This window comes from Sapajus apella, unplaced genomic scaffold (genome assembly GCF_009761245.1).
Source record: "Sapajus apella isolate SASKATOON/1434 unplaced genomic scaffold, GSC_monkey_1.0 scaffold192, whole genome shotgun sequence".
In the NCBI taxonomy this organism is placed as follows: domain Eukaryota; kingdom Metazoa; phylum Chordata; class Mammalia; order Primates; family Cebidae; genus Sapajus; species Sapajus apella.
This window is the reverse complement of record NW_022437132.1, coordinates 100,600-126,047: the sequence shown is the minus strand read 5'-3', so window position 1 is coordinate 126,047 and position 25,448 is coordinate 100,600. Positions and strand designations below refer to the sequence as shown.

At 46.9% G+C, this 25,448-nt stretch overlaps 1 protein-coding gene across 1 annotated transcript in view; it reads left to right on the top strand.

Annotated features, from left to right (window-relative positions):
- Nucleotides 1-25,448, top strand: part of NPRL3 (NPR3 like, GATOR1 complex subunit) — a 60,791-nt gene that overhangs the window by 5,151 nt on the left and 30,192 nt on the right. The window contains exons 2-7 of the mRNA XM_032269447.1: nt 6,392-6,461; nt 10,396-10,434; nt 14,243-14,372; nt 15,838-15,912; nt 20,256-20,409; nt 23,425-23,506. Of these exons, the coding sequence (XP_032125338.1) occupies nt 14,289-14,372; nt 15,838-15,912; nt 20,256-20,409; nt 23,425-23,506 (395 nt within the window). The 5' untranslated portion in view covers nt 6,392-6,461; nt 10,396-10,434; nt 14,243-14,288. The remainder of the gene's footprint in view (nt 1-6,391; nt 6,462-10,395; nt 10,435-14,242; nt 14,373-15,837; nt 15,913-20,255; nt 20,410-23,424; nt 23,507-25,448) is intronic.

The following is a 25,448-nucleotide window of genomic DNA, read 5'->3' as shown; positions in this document are numbered from 1 at the left end:
TAGCTGGGATTACAGGCACGCGCCACCATGCCCAGCTAATTTTTTGTATTTTTAGTAGAGACGGGGTTTCACCGTGCTGACCAGGATGGTCTCGATCTCTTGACCTCGTGATCCACCCGCCTTGGCCTCCCAAAGTGCTGGGATTACAGGCTTGAGCTACCGTGCCCGGCCTGAAGGTAGCTTTGAATATGTTGATTAACTGGGAAGAAAAAGCATCTTTGTGTTGAATCTTTCCATTGAAGAACATGGTTTGTCTTCTGTTCATTCTTTTCTCCCTCGTTAGCTTTTCTGTTGTTTTCATGGGCCTCTTGCAGTCTTCTTAGATTCATCACTAGGTTTTTAATTAATTGATTAATTTTTTTTGAGATAGAGTCTTGCTCTGTTGCCCAAGTTGGAGTGCAGTGGCGTGATCTTGGCTCACTGCAACCTCTGCCTCCTGGATTCAAGGGATTCTCCTGCCTCAGCCTCCTGAGTAGCTGGGACTACAGGTGCGTGCGCCACCACGTCTTTTTTGTATTTTTAGTAGAGACGGGGTTTCACCGTGCTGACCAGGATGGTCTCGATCTCTTGACCTCGTGATCCACCCGCCTCGGCCTCCCAAAGTGCTGGGATTACAGGCTTGAGCCACCGCGCCCGGCCCCAGTCTTTCAGACTTTTTTATTATTATTTTATGTGTTACGGTTATCAGTGATCTTTTATGTTACTATTGTGATTGTTTTGGGGTGCCATGAACCATGCCCACATAAGACAGCAGACTTCATCAATAAATGTGTGTATTCTGGCTGTTCCCCCATTTGTTTCCATCTTCTTAGACCACACTGTTCCCTTAGACACAACAGTATTGAAATGAAGCCAGTTAGTAACTATAGTGGCCTCTAAGTGTTCAAGTGAAATAATCACGTTTCTCACTTTAAATCAAAAGCTAGAAATGATTAAGCCTTTTGAGGAAGGCATGTTGAAAGCTGATAATAGGCCAAAAGCTGGGCCTTTTGCACTAAACAGCCAAATAGTAAATGCAAAGGAAAAGCTCCTGCAGGAATGGAAAGTGTTATTCCAAGTCAGGCTTTCATGTGTACTTCCAGCTACATGGGAGGTGGAGGCAGGAGAATCACTTGAACCCAGGAGTTTAAATCTAGCCTGGGCAATATGGGGAGATGCTGACTCTTTAAAAAAAAAAAAAAAAGTGTTATCCAGTGAATACAGGATAAAAAAGCTGAATAGACTCGTTGATATGCAAAGTTTTTTTTTTTTTTTTTGAGACGGGGTTTCGCTCTTGTTACCCAGGCTAGAGTGCAATGGCACGATCTCAGCTCACCGCAACCTCCGCCTCCTGGGCTCAAGCCATTCTCCTGCCTCAGCCTCCCGAGTAGCTGGGATTACAGGCACGTGCCACCATGCCCAGCTAATTTTTGTATTTTTGGTAGAGACGGGGTTTCACCATGTTGACCAGGACGGTCTCAATCTCTTGACCTCGTGATCCACCCACCTCGGCCTCCCAAAGTGCTGGGATTATAGGCGTGAGCCACCGCGCCCGGCCCGATATGCAAAGTTTTAGTGGTCTTGATAGATCAGACGAGCCACAATAGTCTCTTAAGCCAAAGCCTAATCCAGAAAGAGGCCCTAACTCTCTTTAATTCTGAGAAGGCTGAGAGAAATGAGGACGTTACAGAAGAAAAGTTGGAAGCTAGCGGAGGTTGGTTCATGAGATTTAGGAAAATAAACCATCTCTATAACATAAAAATGCAGGGTGTGGCAGCAATTGCTGATGTAGGGGCTGCAGCAAGTTATTTCAGAAGATTTAGCTAAGATAATTGATGATAGTGTCTTCACTAAACAACAGATTTTCAGTGTAGACAAAACAGCCTTATATTGGAAGGAGATGCCAGCTAGGGCTTTCATACATAGTAAGAAACCTGGCTTCAAAACTTCAAAGGACAGACTGATTCTTTTGTTAGGAGCTAATGTAGCTAGTGCCTTTAAGTTGAAACAAATGCTCTTTTACTATTATGAGAATCCTAAGACCCTTCAGATTTATGCTAAATCTACTCTGCCTGTGCTCTATTAGTGGATCAGCAAAGCCTGGATGATAGCACATCTGTATACAACAGGGTTTACTGAATTTCCTTTTCTTTTCTTTTTTTTTTTTTTTTTGAGACGGAGTTTCACTCATGTTACCCAGGCTGGAGTGCAATGGCGCGATCTCGGCTCACCGCAACCTCCGCCTCCTGGGTTCAGGCAATTCTCCTGTCTCAGCCTCCTGAGTAGCTGGGATTACAGGCACGCACCACCATGCCCAGCTAATTTTTTGTATTTTTAGTAGAGGCGGGGTTTCACTATGTTGACCAGGATGGTCTCGATCTCTTGACCTCGTGATCCACCCGCCTCGGCCTCCCAAAGTGCTGGGATTACAGGCTTGAGCCACCGCGCCCGGCCTTCTTTTCTTTTTTTTGATGCAGACTCTTGCTCTGTTGCCCAGGCTAGAGTACAGTGGCACGATCTTGGTTCACTGCAACCTCCACTTCCTGGGTTCAAGTGATTCTCCTGCCTCAGCCTCTAGAGTAGCTGGGGCTGCAGGTGTGTGTCACCACGCCTGGCTAATTTTTTTCGTATTTTTAGTAGACATGGGGTTTTACCATGTTAGCCAGGACAGTCTCAATTTTCTGATCTTGTGATCCACCTGCCTCAGCCTCCCAAAGTGCTGGGATTACAGGCGTGTGCCACTGCGCCCGGCTGGTTTTACTGAATATTTTTGGCCCACTGTTGAGACCTACTACTCAGAAAAATATTCCTTTCAAAATATTACTGCTCATTGACAATGTACGTAGTCATCCAAGAGCCCTAAGGGAGATGTATAGGGAGATTAATGTTGTTTTCATGGCTGCTAGCACAAGATTCATTCTGTAGCCCTTGGATGAAGGAGTGATTTTGACCTTCAAGTCTTATTATGTAAGAAATACAATTTGTAAGTCTATAACTGCCATAGATAGTGATTTCCTGGACAGATTAAGGCCAAATAAATTGAAAACCTTCTGGAAAGCATGTGCCATTATAGATGCCATGAAGAACATGGCGACACATGAGAGAAGGTCAAAATATCAACAGTAACAGGAGTTTGGAAGAAGTTGATTCCAGCCTTCATGGATGACGTTGAAGGAGTCAATACTTTAGTGGAGGAAGTAACTGCAGATGTGGTGGAAATAGCAAGAGAACTAGAATTAGAAGTGGGGTCTAAAATGTGACTGAATTGCTGCAGTCTCACGATAAAACATGAATGGATGATGACTTGCTTGTTGTGGATGAGCAAAGAAAGTAGTTTCTGGGCTGGGTGTGGTGACTTATGCCTGTAATCCCAACACTTGGGAGGCAGAGGCAGGTGTATCACTTGAGCCCAGGAGTTCGAGACCAGCCTGGGCAACATGACAAAAACTCATCTCTACTAAAAATACAAAAATGACCTGGGCATGGGTGGCATATGCCTGTAGTCCCAGCTATTCAGGGGACTGAGGCAGGAGAATCACCTGAGCTTTGGGAGGTCAAGACTGTAGTGAGCCATGATCACACCACTGCACTCCAGCCTGGGTGACAGAGTGGTACCCTGTCTCAAAAAATAAAAAAGAAAGCAGCTTCTGGAGATGGAATGTATTCCTGGTAAAGATGTTGTAAACATCGTTGAAACAACAACAGATTTGAATATTATATGAACTTAGTTGATATAGTAGTGGTATGGTTTGAGAGGATTGCTTCCAATTCTGAGTGAAAGTTCTGTGGTGGGCAAAGTGCTGTCAACTCCTGTACTGCAGAGAAATCTTTCAAGAAAGGAAGAGTCAACTGATGGAGGTAGCAAACTTCATCGTTGTCTTTTTTTTTTTTTTTTTGAGACGGAGTTTCGCTCTTGTTACCCAGGCTGGAGTGCAATGGCGCGATCTCGGCTCACCGCAACCTCCACCACCTGGGTTCAGGCAATTCTCCTGCCTCAGCCTCCTGAGTAGCTGGGATTACAGGCACACGCCACCATGCCCAGCTAATTTTTTGTATTTTTAGTAGAGACGGGGTTTCACCATGTTGACCAGGATGGTCTCGATCTCTTGACCTTGTGATCCACCCGCCTCGGCCTCCCAAAGTGCTGGGATTACAGGCTTGAGCCACCGCGCCTGGCTGTTGTCTTATTTTACAAAATTGCTACAAGCACCCCATCCTTCAGCAACTACCACTCTAATCAGTCAACAGCCATCTACATTGAGACAAGACCTTTCACCAGCAAAACAGTTGTTTTGTGGGGGACAGCTTTTGAGATGGAGTCTTGTTCTGTTGCTTAGGCTCAAGTGCAGTAGTGCGATCTCGGCACACTGCAACTTTCGCTTCCTGGATTCAAGCAATCCTCCTGCCTCAGCCTCCCAATTAGCTGGGACTACAGGTACATGTTACCATGCCTGGCCAATTTTTGTATTTTTAGTAGAGATGGGGTTTCTCCATGTTGGTCACGCTGGTCTCCAACTCCTGACCTCAGTTGATTGCCCGCCTCAGCCTCCCAAAGTGCTGGGATTATAGGCATGAGCCACTGTGCATGGCTGATTGTTAGCATTTTTTTAAGTTTTTATTTTTTTATTTTTTCTTTTTTCAAAGCCACTTTCCCTGCCCAAGGCAATAAAGTTTTAAACTTAAGGTATATACATTGTTTTTTTACACCTAATACTATTACACACTTAATAGACCATAGTATACTCTGAACATGACTTTTTTTTTTTTTTTTTTTTGAGACGGAGTCTTGCTCTGTCATCCAGGCTAGAGTGCAGTGGCTTGATCTTGGCTGACTGCAACCTTCATCTCCCAGGCTCAAGCAATTCTCATGCCCCAGCCTCATGAGTAGCTGGTTTACAGGCACACACCACCATGCCCAGCTAATTTTTGTATTTTTAGTAGAGACGTGGTTTCATCATGTTGGCCAGGCTCGTCTCGAACTTTTGGCCTCAAGTGATCTGCCCTCCTTGGCCTCCCAAAGTGCTGGGATTATAGACTTGAGCCACTACGCCCAGCCTAAACATAACATGTATGCACAAGGAAACCAAAAAAATTTGTGTGATTTGCTTTATTGCTATATTCATTTTCTTTCAGTTTAGAAATAGGAGTTGTAGTAACTCTTGAGGTATGCCTATAAATCTTTTTTAAAAAACTTAACGTAGTAGCAAAAGCATTTCCGCACATTGTCACAACTTCTTGGAAACTCACTGGTTTTTTTTTTTTTTTTTTTCTGAGGCAGAGTCTCACTCTGTTGCCCAGACTGGAGTGCAGTGGCGTGATCTCGGCTCATTGCAACCTCTGCCTCCTGGGTTCAAGTGATTCTCCGGCCTCAACCTCCTGAGTAGCTGGGATTATAGGTGCCCACTACCATTCCCTGCTAATTTTTGTATTTTTAGTAGAGATGGGGTTTCACCATGTTGACCAGGCTGGTCTTGAACTCCTGACCTCAGGCGATCCGCCTGCCTCAGCCTCCCAAAGTGCTGGGATTACACGCATAAGCCACCATGCCTGACTTGTCACTGGTTTTGAAGATAACATAAGATTTGTCATCTTGGCCGGGCGCGGTGGCTCAAGCCTGTAATCCCAGCACTTTGGGAGGCCGAGGCGGGTGGATCACGAGGTCAAGAGATCGAGACCATCCTGGTCAACTTGGTGAAACCCTGTCTCTACTAAAAATACAAAAAATCAGCAGGGCATGGTGGTGCGTGCCTGTAATCCCAGCTACTCAGGAGGCTGAGGCAGGAGAATTGCCTGAACCCAGGAGGCGGAGGTTGCGGTGAGCCGAGATCGCGCCATTGCACTCCAGCCTGGGTAACAAGAGCGAAACCCCGTCTCAAAAAAAAAAAAAAAAAAAAAAAAAGATTTGTCATCTTAATGATTTTTACATGTGTAGTTAAGTGGCATTAATTACATTCATTATATTATGCAACCATTACTGCTATCTGTTTCTAAAACTTTTTCATCACCCAAACTGAAACTCCGTAACCACTGACCAATAACTCATTTCCGCTGCTCCCAGCCCCTGCTGACCTCTAAATTACCTTCTGTCTTGATGAATTTGCCTGTTCTAGACATTTCATGTACTGTACGTGCACTCTTTGTCCTTTTGTCTCTGGCTTGTTCAGCATAATGTTGTCAAGGTTCATCCATGTTCATTCCTTTTTATGTCTGAGTAATAGTCCATATGGATAGACCATGTTTTGGAAAACATGGCTTTATTTATTTTTATTTTTATTTATTTATTTATTTGTTTTGATTTCTTTCACCCAGCTGCTTAAGGCAGGAAAACATGGCGTTTAATGGTTCCGCAACCCTCCTGTATGTAGAAGGATCCTGTTTTCTCAGCCCTTCTCCCCTTTTTGCCCTCACTCAGATAAGCCACGCAGCCGATACGCTGTTAACAACACTGGCGACCATGCTGATGACCAGGATGGCGATTCCAGGTAAGGGCTCTGTGGGCATTTCAGGATGGGGCTTGTCCTGGTCCTAGGCCTGGGCAAAGCCCCACCCTCCTGTTGACCTAGGTAGATACAGATATTTCCTCCCTGAGAAATCTGGTGTTTTTTTTTTTTCATTTAGTGGTTGCTTTCAGGTAGTGTAGAATGGAGGATTGCGTAGACAGTCTTGGACTTGCTGAATAATTTGGGTACCTGTTCCAGCTTCAGCCTTGTCTGGTGGGTAAAGCAGGTCTCAGAGAACAGATGAGGCCATGTCCATGTGAGATGTTTATCTCCTGTGAAAGAGACATAGAGGAAAGCAGACCCCTATGTTGTCTTTGGATCTAATTGCTTGAGCATGTACCCAGAGGTCATATGCAGGTGCGTGGGTGTAGCACAGTTTGGTCAGGTCCCTTCTGGGTGCCCAGGCTCAGGTGGTGAAACGGTCAGTGGGGCTTAGAGCTGGGACGGTGTGAACCTCGATGTTCTTTTAGGCACAGATGAAAGGTGGATCCCGTTCCTTCCTGTGTTTCCCCCTGCTCTCTCTGGGAGGCACTACCAGGGGAGAAACTTTAGAAATGACCACTTCTGCCTTCTGTTCATTTTGAAGCTTAGTACATGGTAGTATAGGCCCAGGTGAAGGAGGGAAGATCATGAGTTACCTTCCCTGGGTTCCCTTAAACACAGACAAGTCCTGTGTGGAGTAAAGGACTTGGCCTCCGCAGTCCCAGGAAAAAAAAACTAAGATCCCTATGCTGGGCCTTTGCTGTGCATTGAGTTAGTGCTGTTTCTCTGCAGTTCTCTGACAAGGCAGCACCACACCCACCATGACAATTTGCAGTTCTTTTTTAAAAAAAATTTATTGATTGTAGAGTTGGGGTCTTGCTTTGTTGCACAGGCTGGTCTTGAGCTCCTGGCCTCAAATGATCTTCCTTCATTGGCCTCCCAAATAACCGGGATTACATACATAAGCCACCATGCCTGACAACAATTTTCGGTTCTAAGAGTGTGATTTTTTTTTTTTTTTCTGAGATGGAGTCTTGCTCTTTTGCCAGGCTGGAGGGCAGTGGCACAGTCTCGGCTCACTGCAACCTCCATCTCCAGGATTTAAGTGGTTCCCCTGCCTTAGCCTCCTGAGTAGCTGGGACTACAAGCATGCGCCACCATGCCTGGCTAATTTTTTGTATTTTAGTAGAGACAGGGATTCACCATGGCCAGGATGGTCTTGATCTCCTGACCTCATGATCCACCTGCCTTGGTCTCTCAAAGTGCTGGGATTACAGACATGAGCCACCAAGCCCAGCCACGAGTATGATTTTTATCCTCTTCTGGGAGGATCTTGGGGCTTCTGGCATGTCTCTGAGGGGAGTGGGCTTTGGAAGAGGGACAGGGCTTGTTGGACACCCCAGTGGACCGTCATTTTGATGTAGAGGCCTGTGGTTTTCTTGTCCTTTAAATGTGATGGTGGAACAAATTCTGCCCAGAAGAAGGGCTGGCAGTACCTAATTCCTGCAGTTAGTTTTCAGAGACTTATGATAATATGACCATGAGGATATTTTCTAGGGAATTAATTTTATATTTAGCATAAGGAAGAGGTAAAACTCTGGGAGGTGTGTACCATGTGTCTCTACTACTGGTAGGGGCAGAAGCCATCAAGCCAGGTTTGAGAGAGAGCCTAGTGTCCATCAGAAAGGCTGGCGTGGGCATGTCCTTCTCCGTGTGGACACCGTCTTCCTGCTCCCTCCTTTGAAACTGTGAGCAGTACTTAGGCCATTACCGCAGAGAATGGGGAGCTACAGGGTTAGAGAAGAATTGATTTCTTTCATTTTCAAAATGCTCTGAAATCATTTTATAATTTTTTTTTTTTTTTAAGAGACAGGGTTTCTCCATGTTGGCCAGGCTGGTCTCGAACTCAGCCAACATGGAGAACCATGACCTCAGGTGATCGAACTCCTGGGCTTAAGTGATCCTTCCACCTTGGCCTACCAATGTGCTGGGAGCCACCGCACCCAGCTTCCATCTCTACCCTTTAACTCTCAGGTGACATCTTCGGGATATTGAATCAGGTGGCACTGCTACTATCCTCAAGCTTGGCCACTTCCATAGCAGTGGACCCAACTTGTGAGTGCACTTGGGCCTAGGCCAGATGGGATCCTCAGCCAGGCAGGTACTCTCCAGCTCACAACATTCAGGTCCTCCCACCAGAGACATATGAGGCTCTACCAGGGCCTCTGTTGATAGCTTTGCCTCTATTATTAGCTTTTGTGTTTAGAGCGCTACATTGATGTATTAGAAAGATGCACTCTCCTTTCTGTAGCTGAGGTTGACACACAAGATGGTAGGCATTTTTGTCTGCAGGCTTTGGCATCTCCCCCTGCCCAGCCATTGCATCCATGCTGCAGGGCAGTGTACAGGGGTGAGTGCAGGTTCAGGGTCATGTTCAGGTTCTGTCATGGCAGAGCTCTCAACTGTTTCCACTTCTTGATTCAGGTCTCCTTTCTCTTTCCATGATACATGGAAAACAGTATGTCCCAGAACACAAATCTCTGCAGAAGAAAATAGAATTTTTTGTTGTTGTTGAGATGGAGTTTCACTCTGTCGTCCAAGGCTTGCATGCAGTGGCGCCATCTTGGCTCACTGCAACCTCCACCTCCTGGGTTCAAGCTTTTCTCCTGCCTCAGCCTTCTGAGTAGCTGGGATTACAGGCACACAGCACCATGACCAGCAATTTTTTTTTTTTTTAGTAGAGACAGGATTTTACCACATTGTCAGTCTGCTCTCGAACTCCTGACCTCAAGCAATCCACCCACCTTGGCCTCCCAAAGTGCTGGGATTACAGGCATGAGCCACCACACGTGGCCAGAAAATAAGCTCTTAAACTCTTTATAAAAATCTTGGCTGGGTGCGGTGGCTCACACCTGTAATCGCAGCACTTTGGGAGGCCAAGGTGGGGGGATCACGAGGTCAGGAGTTTGAGACCAGCCTGGCCAACATGGTGAAACCCCGTCTCTACTAAAAATACAAAAATTAGCTGGGTATGGTGGCGCGTGCCTGTACTCCCAGCTACTTGGGAGGCTGAGGCAGGAGAATCACTTGAACTCAGGAGGCGGAGGTTGCAGGGAGCCAAGGTCATGCCACTGCGCTCCAGCCTGGGGACAGAGCAAGACTCTGTCTCAAAAAAAAAAAAAAAAAAAAAATCTCAACTGAGATAGTGCAGAAGCTTGGATGTTTTTTGACATATATATGGATCTACCATGACCACCTAATTGCTCCAGGCTTAGGGAATTCAGCTGTGCTGGCAGTCACAGTATCTCCAGAATTGGAGCTGATGGAATTCATATGACACACTACAGTTTTCAGAAGACTTTTGCTTCTGGGGTCTTATCTGATCCTATGTAGATGACTTCTCATCATGCATCATCAAACTATTAATGAAAGGATTAGCTTTAGGCTGTGCGTGGTGGCTCACTCCTGTAACCCCAGCACTGTGGGAGGCGGAGGCGGGAGGATTGCTTGAGCCCCGGAGTATTAGACCCGCCTGGGTAACATTGTGAGACCCCATCTCTTTTGAAGAAAAAAAAGATTAGGTACTTGTGCACAGGGATCCATCTCATACGTATGGTGCTGGGGTCTGACCCAGCAATTCCAGCCTTGTGCTTGCTTCTGAAAAACGACTTTCATTCCTGCCCAGCCTGTACTTCTGTGTGAGAATCAGACCTTTAGTGAGAAAACCCCATGGTAAGTGTTCAGCATGGGGAGTGTGTGATCCTGTTTCTTGTCTGGTAAGTTGCTCAGTCTTGATGCTCAAAAGTTAATGCTTAATGGTGGCACTTCTGCTAGACTTTAATACAGTTTTTATAAAACAGCCTTGTACCTTTTCATGGTTTTTAAAAAAGCGATATGTTTTTGTTTGGTCTTGATGGTCCTGTTCCCATTTCAGCGAGCCATGTCCTCCAACCGATGAGCAATTGGTTGCAGGGTAAGACCAAGACCTCTCCACCGTCTTTCTGTCTTGATTCCGGCTGCCTTCTCTTCTTGTAATTGTGCTTAATTCCTGGTTTCCCTCAATGTTGAAGAGTGACTGATGAGGCGCACAGGCGTGGACCTCACTGCACCAATTCCCCAGCCAATGCCCAAACTTCCTTACAACCCCTGCTTTTTCTCCACCCAGCCATTTAGCTATTTCACATTACCTGAGAGGCCAAGGCATGGGTTGGCTGGCATCAGGGAGACTTTTGGGACCAGGCATGTCACACAAGCCCCCTCTTCCTCCAGGTAGGCACAAGTAGTCCTGTGAGGGTGGTGGGCAAGCAGGAATGGAGTCTGTCATCTCCATAGTCCACTGCCACCTTAGAGAGACCTGTGACTGTTGCTCCTTGTTTTTATTTTTCTGAGGGGTTTTGTGGGGGCCTCTCCCAAGGGTTGGGGATTAGGTGTGATGCTCAGGCCTAGATGCTATCGAGTGTGCTTAGTAGAGGCAGAAGTGTTCTCATAGAATTGATAAGGTGTTTGTCCAAGAGGGCGTGGATCAGGCGAGACTCTTCCATTCCCCTGGACAGGGCATCTCATCTGGGCCTTGGAGGCACACACAGCGTCTGTGAACTTCCAGCAGGGAGCTTGGTTGGGGGAGCAGAGTTGAGCTCCCTTCCAGGATGTCTTCCCATCCTTTTTTTTGCCCAAGCTAGAGAGCATGCCCTGCTCCACAATGGCTTGGCAGTTATAGAAAGTCTTGGCCTGTTTTCTGGCTGGGCTGGTCCATCTTCCTAAATGTGTTTTTCTTTAATTTCCAGGTTATTCCAGGAATCTTCAGTTTTTGTAAGAGATGTTTTATTGTGTTGCAGTACATTTATTAGGCCTTTCACCATCAAAATGAAGGAAAAGGATTTTTGTAAATGTTGGAAGCCAAAAAACAAACATTGCCACTTGTTTGTGGTTCAGTTTGCTGTTTATAAGTTATGCCCCACCGTCAATTTCATGAATATACCTGTGTCTTTATGCATATTACATTACTAGACACATTGTACGAAGTATAAAGTCATTCAAGTGTTTTGTCATTATATGTATGTAATGTTAATGTGTGGGGAGTGGATTTCTCTGTGGGCAAGATTTGCTCAGATAAACAGAGTGGCTATCTGTCACCCTGCTGGCTGCCTCAGAGGGCTCCATGAACAGCCACTAAGTCAATGTGACCTTTTTTTTTTTTGAGACAGACTCTTGCTCTGTCACCAAAGCTGGAGTGCAATGGCACAATCTTGGCTCACTGCATCCTCTGCCTCCCGGGTTCAAGCGATTCTCCTGCCTCAGCCTCCGAAATAGCTGGGACTACAGGTGCTTACCAGCATGCCCAGCTAATGTTTGTATTTTTAATAGAGCTGGGGTTTCGCCATGTTGGCAGGCTGGTCTTGAACTCCTGATGTCAGGCGATCGCCTGCTTCGGCCTTCCAAAGTGCTGGGATTACAGGTGTGAGCCACCGTGCCCACCCCATGATGCTTTTTTTTTTTTCAGCTCACAGATTTCCAGTTGGCTCTCTCTGCAGATCCTGGCCTCTATCAGGGAAAGAGCCTTTTATTTGGCTGTCTCGAGGGTGCCTTGAAGTTTGTGTATTTATAGATGTGAACTGGGCTACCACCGCTTGCCTCTGAAAGTCTCAGAACCCATGTTACAGCCAAACTAAATTTGGTCACTGGACTGGTGCCTGAGGGCTGAGGCTGAGACATGGCTGTGACTCTTTATGACAACAGCAGTTTTTAGTGGAGATTTTGAAGTGTCACAGCAAGGGGCCTTTCTGGAGTGGTGGTGGTGATTTTTCTGTCTCTGTGTCCCTTGAGTCACTGGGTGGCAGAGTGGAGGGGCACTGTTCTGTGTGGATGTGAAGTGTTGGTACTGGGTCAGTTGCTAGAGCAGAAGTGTTTGGTGGTGTTTTAATACCTCAAACCTTCCTTCAACATTACCATGTCCCACAGATGGGAGTTATAGGACAGAGTGAGCCATTTAGGGTTTTTGAAGAAAGCATATTATGCCTGTGGTGTAAGATGCTGGAATCCTCCATCTCTGCAGGGTAGACCTGCAGTGGGTTGCTGAGGACTTGGTTGTGGGTCCTGCATTTCCCAGGATATCTCTGTTAAGATTGATTTCAGAAGGTCCAGTACACCCTGACTGGATGAGAGGCTGTTTCCATATGGCACAAATAGGTTTGACTAAACTTTCGTATGTGGTTGGTTTGTGGGCCTAGGGTGACTTCGTATGGTTAGAGGGTTGTGCCAGTTCCAGAGGAAGGCTGGAAAACAGCATGAGCCCCACAGCCCATGACAGACTTGGAAAGAATCCTGTAGCTACTTGCCATTTGCTATTAGAGCTGAGGTTAGTCTCCCCAACCCCGTCACCAAGAGGGCCTCCAGGAAAGAAGCATGAGCAGGGATGCATACTAGAATGTTTGTCCTTGGCCAGGTGCAGTGGCTCACACCTGTAATCCCAGCACTTTGGGTGGCTGAGGTGGGCAGATCACAAGATCAGGTGTTTGAGACCAGCCTGGCCAGCATGGTAAAACCCCTTCTCTACTAAAAAAAAAAACACAACAAATTAGTCAGCCATGGTGGTGCGCACCTGTAATCCCAGCTACTCGGGAGGCTGAGGCAGGAGAATCACTTGAGCCCAGGAGGCAGAGGTTGCAGTGAGCCGAGATCATACCACTGCACTCCAGCCTAGGCGACAGAGTGAGACTGTGTCTCAGAAAAAGAAAAGTCTGCCCTCAATGGTCTCTTCCAGGACCTTAGGGGTCTCCCTGCCCAGGGACAGAATATGGCCCTGGGGAGGCCAGAGCTGCCTTCCCCAAGACAGTGTACCCTCCTGACCTGGATACTAGAAATATTTTTCCTGGGTGGAGATATACATGTGGGACTTCTCTCCTTCTTGGTCCAGATCAGAGGTAGTACATTTGTGTTTCTAGAGTGGAGACCCTCAGAGCCCTGGGCTCCAAGATAAGAGTCAGCACCACCCACAGCACCCCTGCAGGTGATGATCCCTTATCTGGATCCCCCCAGGCAGGAGGCATCAGCATTGCCAGTAAGGAGACATAGGGCACAGATGACCTTGAAAAGGGATGCCCTCTCACTCACACTGCAGCTCTTCCCACTTCTCCATGGCACCCAGTCCTGTGCAACCCTGTATTTGTGCCATTTGGAAATAGCTGTGATCACCGTGGGCCTGCACATCTTGCACAAAGTTTCCTCCCTGATAAAAACTGGAAAGTTTAAGTGTTTGGGATAAGGAAAGGGCTGGGCAGCCATGCCATGAAGGAAGTCGGTGCTCTGCACGTGTCACTGTGCACTGTCCCCTTACCCTCCACCAGGCTCTGTGGGTGAAGGCTGGGGTGCTGGGAGTTGAAGGTGCAGCCCAGCAAACCTGAGTGTAATTGGGAGAGGTCCCCTCTGCCTCTGAGCCTTAAAGAGCAGCTCCTCAGGGCAGTGCTGTTTCCAGCTGATGCTCCCTTTGAAAGCAAACTGCAACTGTTTCTCTCCTGAATTTCATAGAGCATGCCAACAAATGACAGCATGTGCCTTCAGTCTGTGCTTCTCATGCCTTTTACCTTGTAATTCTGGTGATCTTACATCCCTAACCTCTGGGATTGCTACAGAAGGGCAACTGTTAGTAGCTTACATCAGCAGTCCGGGCAGAGCAACTCCATGAAGGTGCAGTTTACTGAGATCCTTCTGCTCTGGGGCCAGCAGGGCATGATGCTGTGATACTTTGTTAACATATTTTTATTCTACCTCTTTTAAAATTTAAGGTTTTCAGATGTTATTCTGGCAACAATTTTGGCAACCAAGTCTGAAATGTGTGGCCAAAAATTTGAACTGAAGATTGATAATGTACGGTTTGTTGGGCACCCAACACTGCTACAGCATGCTCTGGGGCAGGTATGGCCCTCCTTGGGCAGATGGGGCTCTCTCTGGGCAGATGGGACTCTCCTTGGGCAGATGTGGTTCTCCCTGGGCGTGCACAGACCCTCTGGGCAGCTGTGGCTCTCCCTGAGCTGGCAGGCCTGGCCCACTCTGGCTCTGGGGGGGCTCAGGACTGAGGCTGATAACCAGCTCTGGTGAAGGTAACTATTGGGCAAGAGACATGATTAGACACCTGCTATGAACTGTGCATCTTTATAAACCCTGAGAGTCCAGTGGAAAAAGAGACAGGTGTTTTTGCCCTTGAAGACAGGTGCTTCAGTCCCTGCCCCTAGTTTTTACAGTCTGCATTCTAGGTCTCTACTGTCTGTGGCCCTCCTCTTTATACATAGGGTGTTTCCAGGGGAGGCCAAGATGATGAGTTAACTAGCATCTGTCAAACCTTTGACTTTTCTACAGTGTGGTGCAAGCATTTCTTCTTATTAAAAGATACTCTAGTAGCTAATATTCGTAGTATTTAGCACTTACTATTGTGCTAAACCCTCTATATGTGTTCTCTGATGAATGGGTGTCACAGCACTGAGAAGTTCATCTTGATAGCAAGATGAAGGGAACTTGTACACCAGAGCCTGCCAGTCAGTTCTCTGCAGATAGGCAGAATCAGTGACATTACTCAGATTCTGAAGGGTTCAAAATAACACAGTAACACAGGATCTAGCTACATTTATATAGATCCAGCAATTGTGTGAGGTTCTGTGATGTTATTTGTGAACCTCCATGAAAGGAGTTTCTGAGGCAGTCCTGTGCCTGTCCCCGTGGACCACGCCCTCGATGGAGGGGAGAGTTGGCAGCCTGCCTGGGGTCACACCCTGTAGACAGGAAGGGCAGGCAGGGGTAAGGGATTAAGGGATGGGTGGCGGGCTGCCTGGGGCTCTGACTCCCCCTGGTGGCAAAACTTGTAGCTGGCTCTGAAGAGTTCCTTCCTGCCCCTTGGAATGCTTCCCTTGAGTGCCCTGGTCCTTGTGAAGCTGGCTGGATGCCAGAACCGGGAGCACAGAGATAAAGACTTGGTTCTGGAGTGAGGCCGGCTGCCCTGCTTAGGGTTCGGTTGGCCCTGAACATTGTCCTGTTCCTAAATTGTTCTGAGTGTGCATCATACTTAGCAGAGACAACCTGGGTAGATGCAATGGGAGTGTGGGTCTGGGTCCTCCACCCATTTATGTCCCTCTCCATCCTGTCCCCCCTGGGTGTTTTCAGTCACTTCTGTTAGCTGGGGCGGTCAGGGCACTGACCTTCCCACTCTGGTCATAGTTGTGACTTGTGTCCGTGCAGTAGGCACGCCTCCAGAGCAAAGGCATTCATTGCTTTTTCAAGACCTTGGTGTTGTATTCTGGGGACTTTTGCCATGCCTGACATAGAATATCTCTAAACAGCTTTCCTTAGAAAGTCATCTCAATTAATTAGAATTATGCATCTTTTACAGGTCTCCAAAACAGATCCCTCCCCGAAGAGGGAAGCACCTACTATGATTCTTTTTAATGTGGTGTTTGCACTGAGGGTGAGTGTTTATGTAAATGGTTAAGATCAGGAAAGGGGGCTGGGGAGCAGCAGCTCTTTTCCACGGGTATGTCATTGACTCGGAGCTTGGACTGCAGTGGGCATGGTGCTGGCCCTCCTGGGGTGCAGACAGACTGCACTTCATTGTTTCTCTTTTTGTTTTAGTAAAATACATGGAACGCTATTAGTCATTTTAAAGTGTATGCATCAGTGGTATCTGGTACATTCATGTTGTATACCATCACCCTTACCTACATCCAGAACATTTTCACCACCCCAGAAGGAAACTTCATATCCATTAGCAGTTATTCTCTCTCTCTCTCTTTTTTTTTTTGGAGACAGAGTCTCACTGTGTCACCCAGGCTGGAGTGCGGCAGCACATACTTGGCTCATTGCAGTCTTCACCTCCCAGACTCAAGTGAGTCTCATGACTCAGCCTCCGGAGTAGCTGGGATTACAGGTGTGCACCACCACGCCTGTCTAATTTTTGTATTTTTAGTAGAGACAGGGTGTCACCATGTTGGCAACGCTGGTCTTGAAATTTGACCTCAGGTGATCCGCCCAGAGTTCTGGGATTACAGGCATGAGCCACTGCACCCAGCCCCTGCTAATTTTTATATTTTTTGTAGAGATGAGTTTTCACCTTATTGTCGAGGCTGATCTTGAACTCTTGGGCTCGAACGATCTTCCCTCCTCCACTACCATAAGTGCTGGGATTCCAGGTGTGAGCCACCACACCCAGCTGGAGCTTAATTTTTAAGGCAGGCCTACCTTGTTGATAAATAAGGAACTGCAAATTAAAAGAAAATGATTTGTTAATGGCCCTTGGGGCATAGAGTTCTGGGAGTTTGTCACTTTCTGCCTGATATACTTTTGTAGTGTTTGCATTTTCTTTTCTTTTTTTTTTAGTAAAAGGTGAAAGATTTCATTTTGAAGAGAAACTAGAGTATAGTGTTTGCATTTTTATAATATCTTTGTATTTCTTACATAATTACATAATAAAAAGACCCATAAAGAAAAATGAATTAAGTAAAAAACAAGCGGCTGAGCGCGGTGGCTCACGCCTGTAATCCCAGCACTTTGGGAGGCTGAGGCGGGTGGATCACCTAAGGTCAGGAGCCGGAGACCAGCCTGGCCAACATGGTGAAACGCTGCCTCCACTAAAAATATAAAAATTAGCTGAGCGTGATGGCATGTGCCTGTAATCCCAACTACTCTGGAGGCTGAGGCAGGAGAATTACTTAAACTCGGGAGGCAGAGGTTTCAGTGAGCCAAGATCGCACCACTGCACTCCACCTGGGCAACAAGAGTGAGGCTCCATCTCAAAAAAAAAAAAAAAAAAAAAAAAAGCCACAGGCAAATGAATAAACAAAATCCATGACGAATATTATCTACTTTCAACACTGATAACCCCTATGGGACGGTTGGTGAGAAGCAGCTACAGCACCACTCAGGATGCTGCAGGCAGGCCCTCATCTCTGGGGAGCAGTGTTTGACAGCAGAGCACATGATGCCCTTAGATCTAGCAATCCCACTGTTAGGAGTATTATTAAAAAAAAAAGCAGCTTTTACAATTGCATAAAGATTTTCTCCCTGGCTTGTGTGGTGATTATTATACACTGGTTCATTCTCTTGCCGTTGAGGGTGAGGAATGGAGATGAGACCAGAACCTGAAGAAATATGGACTGATAATGGCTGGGTAAAAGCAACAGGAGCTGGGTGCGGTGGCTCACACCTGTAATCCCAGCACTTTGGGAGGCCAAGGCAGGCAGATCACCTGAGGTTGGGAGTTTGAGACCAGCCTAACCAACATGGAGAAACCCTGTCTCTGCTAAAAATAAAAACTTAGCTGGATGTGGTGGCACATGCCTGTAATCCCAGCTACTCAGGAGGCTGAGGCAGGAGAATCACTTGAATCCGGGAGGCGGAGGTTGCGGTGAGCTGAGATAGCGCCATTGCACTCAAGCCTGGGCAACAAAAGCAAAACTCCATCTGAAAAAAAAATTTAAAAAACGCAAAACTAGCCAGGTATAATTGTGCATGCCTGTAATCCCAGCTACTTGGGAGGCTGAGGGAGAAGAATCACTGGAACCCGGGAGGCAGAGGTTGCGGAAAGCTGAGATCATGCTATTGTACTCCAGCCTGGGCAACAAGAGTGAAACTCCATCTCAAAAAAAAAAAAAAAAAAAAGCAACAGGAAAAAAGATAGTCTAGGACTATGGCAAGCTGTGATATTGATGAGTGGGAGAAATTTTGATAATGTAAAGAGTTTGTATTTTTGGGTGGACAAGTTTTTTTCTTTCTTTTTGGTAGTCATTTTTAAATGTACACTTTTGGCCAGGCACAGTGGCTCACTCCTGTAATCCTACCACTTTTAGAGGCCAAGGCCGGTAGATCACTTGAGCCCAGAAGTTTGAGACCAGCCTGGGCAAAACCCTGTCCCTACAAAAATACAAAATTAGCCAGGTGTGTTGATGTGCCTCTGTAGTCCCAGCTACTTGGGAGGCTGAGGTGGGAGGATCACCTGAGCCTGGAAGGTCAAGGTGGCAGTGAGCAGTAATCATACCACTGCACTCCAGCTTGAGCAACAGAGCAAGACCCTGAAAAAAAAATGTACTTTTTTTTTAACTTTGAAAAATTTTAAGCCGTGAACTAGAGAGAGCAGACCAACAAACCTTATGTGCCTGTCTCAGGTTCCTTTATACCCTGGCTCCATGTATTTCCTTCCCTCTATCTATTTCAAGGCAAGTCTGGGACGTTATGTCTCTTCATCCCTATATACTTCAGAAAGTATCTGTATAAAATATGGGCACTTATTTTTGGTCATGATACCCTTTGTACATCTGAAAAAATTTGCTGTAATAAGTTGGTATCAACTAGTACCTGGTTCATTGAAACTTTTCCTGATTGCGAAAGTATGTTCACAGCTGGTCTGTCTGAACCAGGATGCAAACCCAGCCCAGCTAGTGCATGTGGTGTCTTTACATCTGCCAGTCCAGAGGTTTCCCTCCCTTTGTTCCATCAAATGTTCCACATTTGGACTCATCTCATTGCGCACTCAGACTTGCTCTTTGTCCGTTTTTCCTGCAAACTAGAAGTTAACTCTGAAGCCTTGGTTCTATTTGAGTACAAGTTTTGGGGATGAGAAAGTCTCATGGGTGATGCCTTAGACCAGTCAGTTCTTTTTCTGGCAAGGAATGTTGCCTTGTTGTAAGTCCGCCCAGGTAGGAGTTCTGTTTGTAAACATGGGATCTGCTGAGAATATAGAGAATTTCTTTAGCTCTAGGTGAAGAAAGTATTTACTGTCTGGGTCAGGCTTTGCCCCTGAAGCCTGGCTGTGAACACTTTGGGCATAGCCTTACCTCTCAGATAAACAGGAGTGGGAGGTGGCACCAGAAGTTGTAATCGGCAGCACCATTCACCCCTTTCCCTTGTCCCACCTCCACCCCACAGGATGACTTAGCAGTCCTCTTGGCCTCCAGAAGCACTGAGTCATGGTGGACCCAGTTATCTGCTCCCTTCAGTGTTTTCATAGACCCCCACAGCTGCATGCCTCCGCCCTTGGCTTAGGCAGATGTGCTTGCCTGGCTGACTGTGATCCTGATAGGTTCCAGAGGGGCGAGGCCCCCTCTTGTTCCTAAGGGTCTCCTGTACTGTTCTCTGACCCAGTCAACATGGCTGCAGAAGGAGTGCTGAGGCAGAGATGTGGACCTGGAGCCTGTGGGTTTTCTCGTCAACCATTGTCATTTCTGCTGGGAAGAGCTCATCCTTGAGGACCAAAAGTATTCAGTGAACAATTAGCATGGTGCCTCTGTTTTTGTACTCTGCACCCCTACAGTAACGTGGCCTGTTGTGACTGAATTCTTACGTATTGTAGACTGGTTCTGCCTACCCGTAGTCAGCAGTACAGTGGTGACCACAGGCACTACCAGGGTCTTTGCTTAGGACAGGCTCTGTTCTGAGTTTGTTACATGTCTCACTAATTTCTTCCATTCAGTCCTTGGTGAGGGATGCACCATTGTTATTCTTTCTTAAGAACAACAAGGCCCCCATAGAGCACCAGGCATTTCCAGAGCCATCTCTATGCTACTATTCAGGCAGCCACTCTTAAGAATAGAGGATGGGGGCTGGCAGCCAGCATTTCTGTGGATGGGCCCTGGAGGGGACTCAGGAAAGGAGCAGCAGCGGCTTCTGTAGAGGAGTCTGGGAAGCCTGCAGAGGAGTAGAGATGGTTTCTTTCATGGTTTGAGTTTTTGCTCTGCACATGTATTGGCTCTATTTAAAGTGTGTCCAGCTGTGTCCCTGTGTACACATTTGAGTCTGTATATGGTCTCTCTCCCACAGGCCAACGCAGACCCATCGGTGATAAACTGTCTGCACAACCTGTCCCGTCGTATTGCCACTGTGCTGCAGCACGAGGAGCGCCGCTGCCAGTACCTCACCCGGGAGGCCAAGCTGATCCTGGCGCTCCAGGATGAGGTGTCCGCCATGGCTGATGGTGAGTACAGGAGGGCGTGGTGGGCATGGGCCTGGGCTGGCTAGTGGCCTCTCTGCAGTGCAGACCTCCGTGAAGGGACTGCCAGTCAGTGCCAATGGTGCAGACGTTGGCGGGGCCTTATCCACCCGAACACCAGGAGAGCAGTCAGGTTTTGGTGAGCTGGGCATTGAAAATGAAGTCCTCACAACAGCTTCACAAGGCAGGGTCCATGATCATCCCCATTTTGCAGATGTGGAAACTAAGGCTCAGAAAAGGTACATGATCTTCCCACTGGGCTGTTTGTGTCTGGGGAGCACAGGAAGACTCCCAGGGGCAGGTTTGTAGATGAACTTTTCCTGGATGGATGTTCTGAAATAGATTTCCTGACCAGAAATGTTGTCTCTTCCCATGTACTGTTGCATGATCACCATTCACATAGGTCAGGCACCTCTGCTTAGTGCTGGTCCTGTGGGACATGTTGAAGGAAGTATTTATTCCTTGGGGCAGGAAAGGGTGTTAGAAATATCCCGCTGAGTGGAGGTGGGCAGTTTCCAGTTCTTTGCTTTTGGCCACATTGAAGGAGGACCTAATTGGGTTATCAGCTAACCAATTTAAAAAAATAATTTTTGCACATAGAACATTGCATGATTTTTGGCCTACTGTAAAGATTTTGAAACATGGAGGGAAACCTGTAATAGACTCTTCCTGTCTCCATTTTCTTTGGCAAGCATGTCCATAACAAAAGAGAATTAAGAACAAAACTGAAATCAGACCTAGTAGTTCTAGCAATAAGTAAAAGTAGCAATTGCCATACGTAAACGAACAATAAAAAAAGAACAGCCTCTCTGACTCAAGTGCAGTAAAAAAAAAATTTTTTTTTTTTGAGTTGCAGTCTCGCTTTGTCACCTAGTCTGGAGTGCATGGTGTGATCTCGGCTCACTGCAACCTCTGCCTCCTGAGTTCAAGCAATTCGCCCGCGTCAGCCTCCCGAGTAGCTGGGATTATAGGCGCCTACCACCATGCCCAGCTAATTTTTACATTTCTAGTAGAGACTGGGTTTCACCATCTTGGCCAGGTTGGTCTTGAACTCCTGACTTCAGGTGATCCACCTGCCTTGGCCTCCCAAAGTGCTGGGATTATAGGCGTGAGCCACCGAGCCTGGCTGCATTTTCAGTAAAAATTCACTTGTGGCTGGGCACGGTGGCTCATGCCTGTATGCCCAGCATTTAGGGAGGTGGAGGCAGGTGGATTGCTTCAGCTCAGGAGTTCGAGACCAGTGTGGGCAACATGGTGAAATCCTGTCTCTACAAAAAAAGCCACAAAAATTAGCCAGGTGTGGTCATGTGTGCCTGTCCAGATACTCGGGATGTTGAGGTGGGAGAATCACCTGAGCCCTGGGATGCGGGGGATGCAGAGGTTGCAGTGAGCCAAGATTGTACCACTGCACTCCAGCATGAGGGACAGAGCGAGACCCTGTCTCAGAAAACAAAACCAAACAAAAAACTTATGTTTGACATTTATTTGTCAAAATTTATAATATATTTCTGTTTTGGCCAATTATGTATTAATTATAATTGTGATAATAATCTAAACATTTTGTTTTTTTGAGCATTATCTTTTTAGAGTCTGTGACTTTATCACAGGAAGTAAAAATTATTTTAATTTAAGTCTGTATTTTGTTAGAAATTTATGAAAAAGGATGAATAAAAGACTTTTTGGCTGGATGTGGTAGCTGACACCTGTAATCCTAGCACTTGGGGAGCCTAAGGCGGGGGATCACTTGAGCCTAGGAGTTTGATACCAGCCTGGGCCACATAGCGAGTACCCCATCTCTATAAGAAACTAAAAAATTAGCAGGTCTAGTGGTACACATATGTGGTCCCAGCTAGGTGAGAGTGTCGCATGAGCCTGGGAAATTAAGACTGAAGTGAGCTATGATTGCTCCACTGCATACCAGCTCAGGTGCCAGAGCAAGACCTTGTCTTAAAAAAAAGCTTTTCAGCCATAAAAGTAAATTGCATTAGCACTTGAGGGAGAGGAGTAGGACATGGCATGCAAATACCTGATAACAGAGAGAGAGGGTGGGGCCTGCTGGTCAGAGAGAAGCCTGCAAGGGAGCAGTGAAATGGCTTCCCCTGCAATGCCTGTGACTACAAGGTTGGAAGGGGCAGTGGTGAAGTTTAAATACAAGTAATCCATGCAATCATGGTTGAACAAATCAGCCTAAGTCTAATTTTAGTTTACATGATGCACAGATTTTATTAAAAAAAAGAAGTGGGGAGTTTCCAGAGGTTTGGTTTAAAGTTACCTAAAATTACCTTTGAGGTAAACTTGTTTTTATTTTTATTTATTTATTTATTTTTTTTGAGACGGAGTTTCGCTCTTGTTGCCCAGGCTGGAGTGCAATGGCGCGATCTCGGTTCACTGCAACCTCCGCCTCCTGGGTTCAGGCAATTCTCCTGCCTCAGCCTCCTGAGTAGCTGGGATTACAGGCATGTGCCACCATGCCCAGCTAATTTTTTGTATTTTTAGTAGAGACGGGGTTTCACTATGTTGACCAGGATGGTCTCGATCTCTTGACCTCGTGATCCACCCGCCTCAGCCTCCCAAAGTGCTGGGATTACAGGTGTGAGCCACCGTGCCCGGCCAAACTTGTTTTTAAAGGTTTTCCCTATTCTACCTTATAAAAGTTTCTGGCCGGGTGCGGTGGCTCACACCTGTAATCCCAGCACTTTGGGAGGCTGAGGTGGGTGAATCACCTGAGGTCAGGAGTTCAAGAACAGCCTGGACAACATGGTGAAACCCCATCTCTACTAAAAATACAAAATTAGCCAGGTGTAGTGGCCCGCTCCTATAATCCCAGCTACTTGGGAGGCTGGGGCAGGAGAATTGGCTTGAACCTGGGAGGCGAAGGTTTCAGTGACCTGAGATCACGCCATTGCACTCCAGCCTGGGCAGAAAGGAGCGAAACTCCGTCTCAACAAGAAAAGTTTCCTTACTTTGAGAGCTGCAAATCTTATGTTATGATTCTTGTAGGAAATGAAGGTCCTCAGTCCCCATTCCATCACATCCTGCCCAAGTGCAAGCTGGCCAGGGACCTTAAGGAAGCTTACGACAGGTAAGACAGGTGGGCGTGTGCAGGGTCTGGTGGGTTTTCTTTTTTGTGTGGAGATGATAGATCACAGGAAAGAAAGACACAAGACACAGAGAGAAGAATTCACCTGGGCCTGGGGGACCACTACTACCAAGGCGTGGAGTGCAGTATTGGCCCTGAATGCCTGGACGTGCTATTTATTGTATACAAGGCAGAGGGCAGGGTAAGGAGAGTGAATTATCTGATGTGATTGATAGGGTCAAGCAAATCACATGCTTACAGTACAGGGGCCCCTCCCTTTCAGGTAGCTGCTGCAAGGAGGGGAGGCACAGGCGCCAGCGTGTTTCCATGCACTTACCAGAAAGATCAAAGGCTTTTAGGGTTCCTCTATTCTTACTTCTCACAACTTCTAAGAACTTAAAAAGAGCACCGGGTGAGAAAGCGGAACACGAAAGTGGACAAGGATGGTGACCATTAGAGCACAGTCCACAGAGATGCATTTAAGCCCCTGGATGTCTGCAGGCAGACCTGGCTAATGTCAGGCTTTCCTCAAGAGTCAGGCAGAGCAGAGTGTTCTCTGAACTCCCCCAGTGAAAGGGAAACTCCACGGCCTGCCAAGTATCGGGCGCCTTCCCAGGCACTGGCGTTACCACAAGGCCTGCCTGCTAAGTAACGGGCACCCTTCCAGGCACTGGCATGACCACAAGGCTCTCACACTCACCTCCTGATCACTTCTCACAATGTCCCTTCAGTTCCTAATTATGTTTCACCCGATTGTTTATACTATAAGACTAAAATGATTCTACGCTATAATACTAAAGCAAAGATTAATAAAGAATCATGATTTAATAAGATTGATTATATAATTGATGATGTGATTATTCCTAATATATTTGTATCATTACTAAAACTAAGTAATCAGTTATTTATTATACCGGGACAGCTTGTGCCTTCAATCTCTTGCCTTGGCAGCTGGGCAGCTTTCTTCCCACAAGCGTGCTTATTAACCTTCTCATGGGCCAGCCTGCCTGGGCCTGAGGAGCAGCGTCAGCAGGTAGGGCTCCCTGGAACTGACCACTGTTCTCCTGGGGTGTAAGCATCAGGGTTTCCTGAGGTTGGGGCAGAAGAGGACTGGGAAGGGATGGTCATGTGGCTGCTCTTGAAAGCAGTGACCTTGGTGGCTGTTTTTAATTTATTATTTATTTATTTATTTATTTATTTTTTTTGAGACGGAGTTTCACTCATGTTACCCAGGCTGGAGTGCAATGGCGCGATCTCGGCTCACCGCAACCTCCGCCTCCTGGGTTCAGGCAATTCTCCTGCCTCAGCCTCCTGAGTAGCTGGGATTACAGGCACGTGCCACCATGCCCAGCTAATTTTTTGTATTTTTAGTAGAGACGGGGTTTCACCGTGTTGACCAGGATGGTCTCGATCTCTTGACCTCGTGATCCACCCGCCTCCGACCTCCCAAAGTGCTGGGATTACAGGCTTGAGCCACCGCGCCCGGCCTATTTTTTATTTTTATTTTTTTTTTGAGATGGAGTTTCACTTTTGCTACCTTGGCTGGAGTGCAATGGCACAATCTCGGTTCACTGCAACCTCCGCCTCCCAGGTTAAAGCTATTTTCCTGTCTCAGTCTCCTGTGTAGCTGGGATTACAGGCGTGTACCACCATGCCCGGCTAATTTTGTATTTTTTATAGAGATGGGGTTTCTTCCATGATGGTCAGGCCGGTCTCAAACTCCCAACCTCAGGTGATCTGCCCGCCTCGGCCTCCCAGAGTGCTAGGATTATGGGCATGAGCCACCGTACCCAGCTGGTGGCCACTTTTAAAATGCCAGCCCCTTCGCTGAATAGCATGCACTGTGCTAGAACTACCATCTCCAGGCTCCTCTTAAAACAGAAAATGAAGGCCGGGCGCGGTGGCTCAAGCCTGTAATCCCAGCACTTTGGGAGGCCGAGGCGGG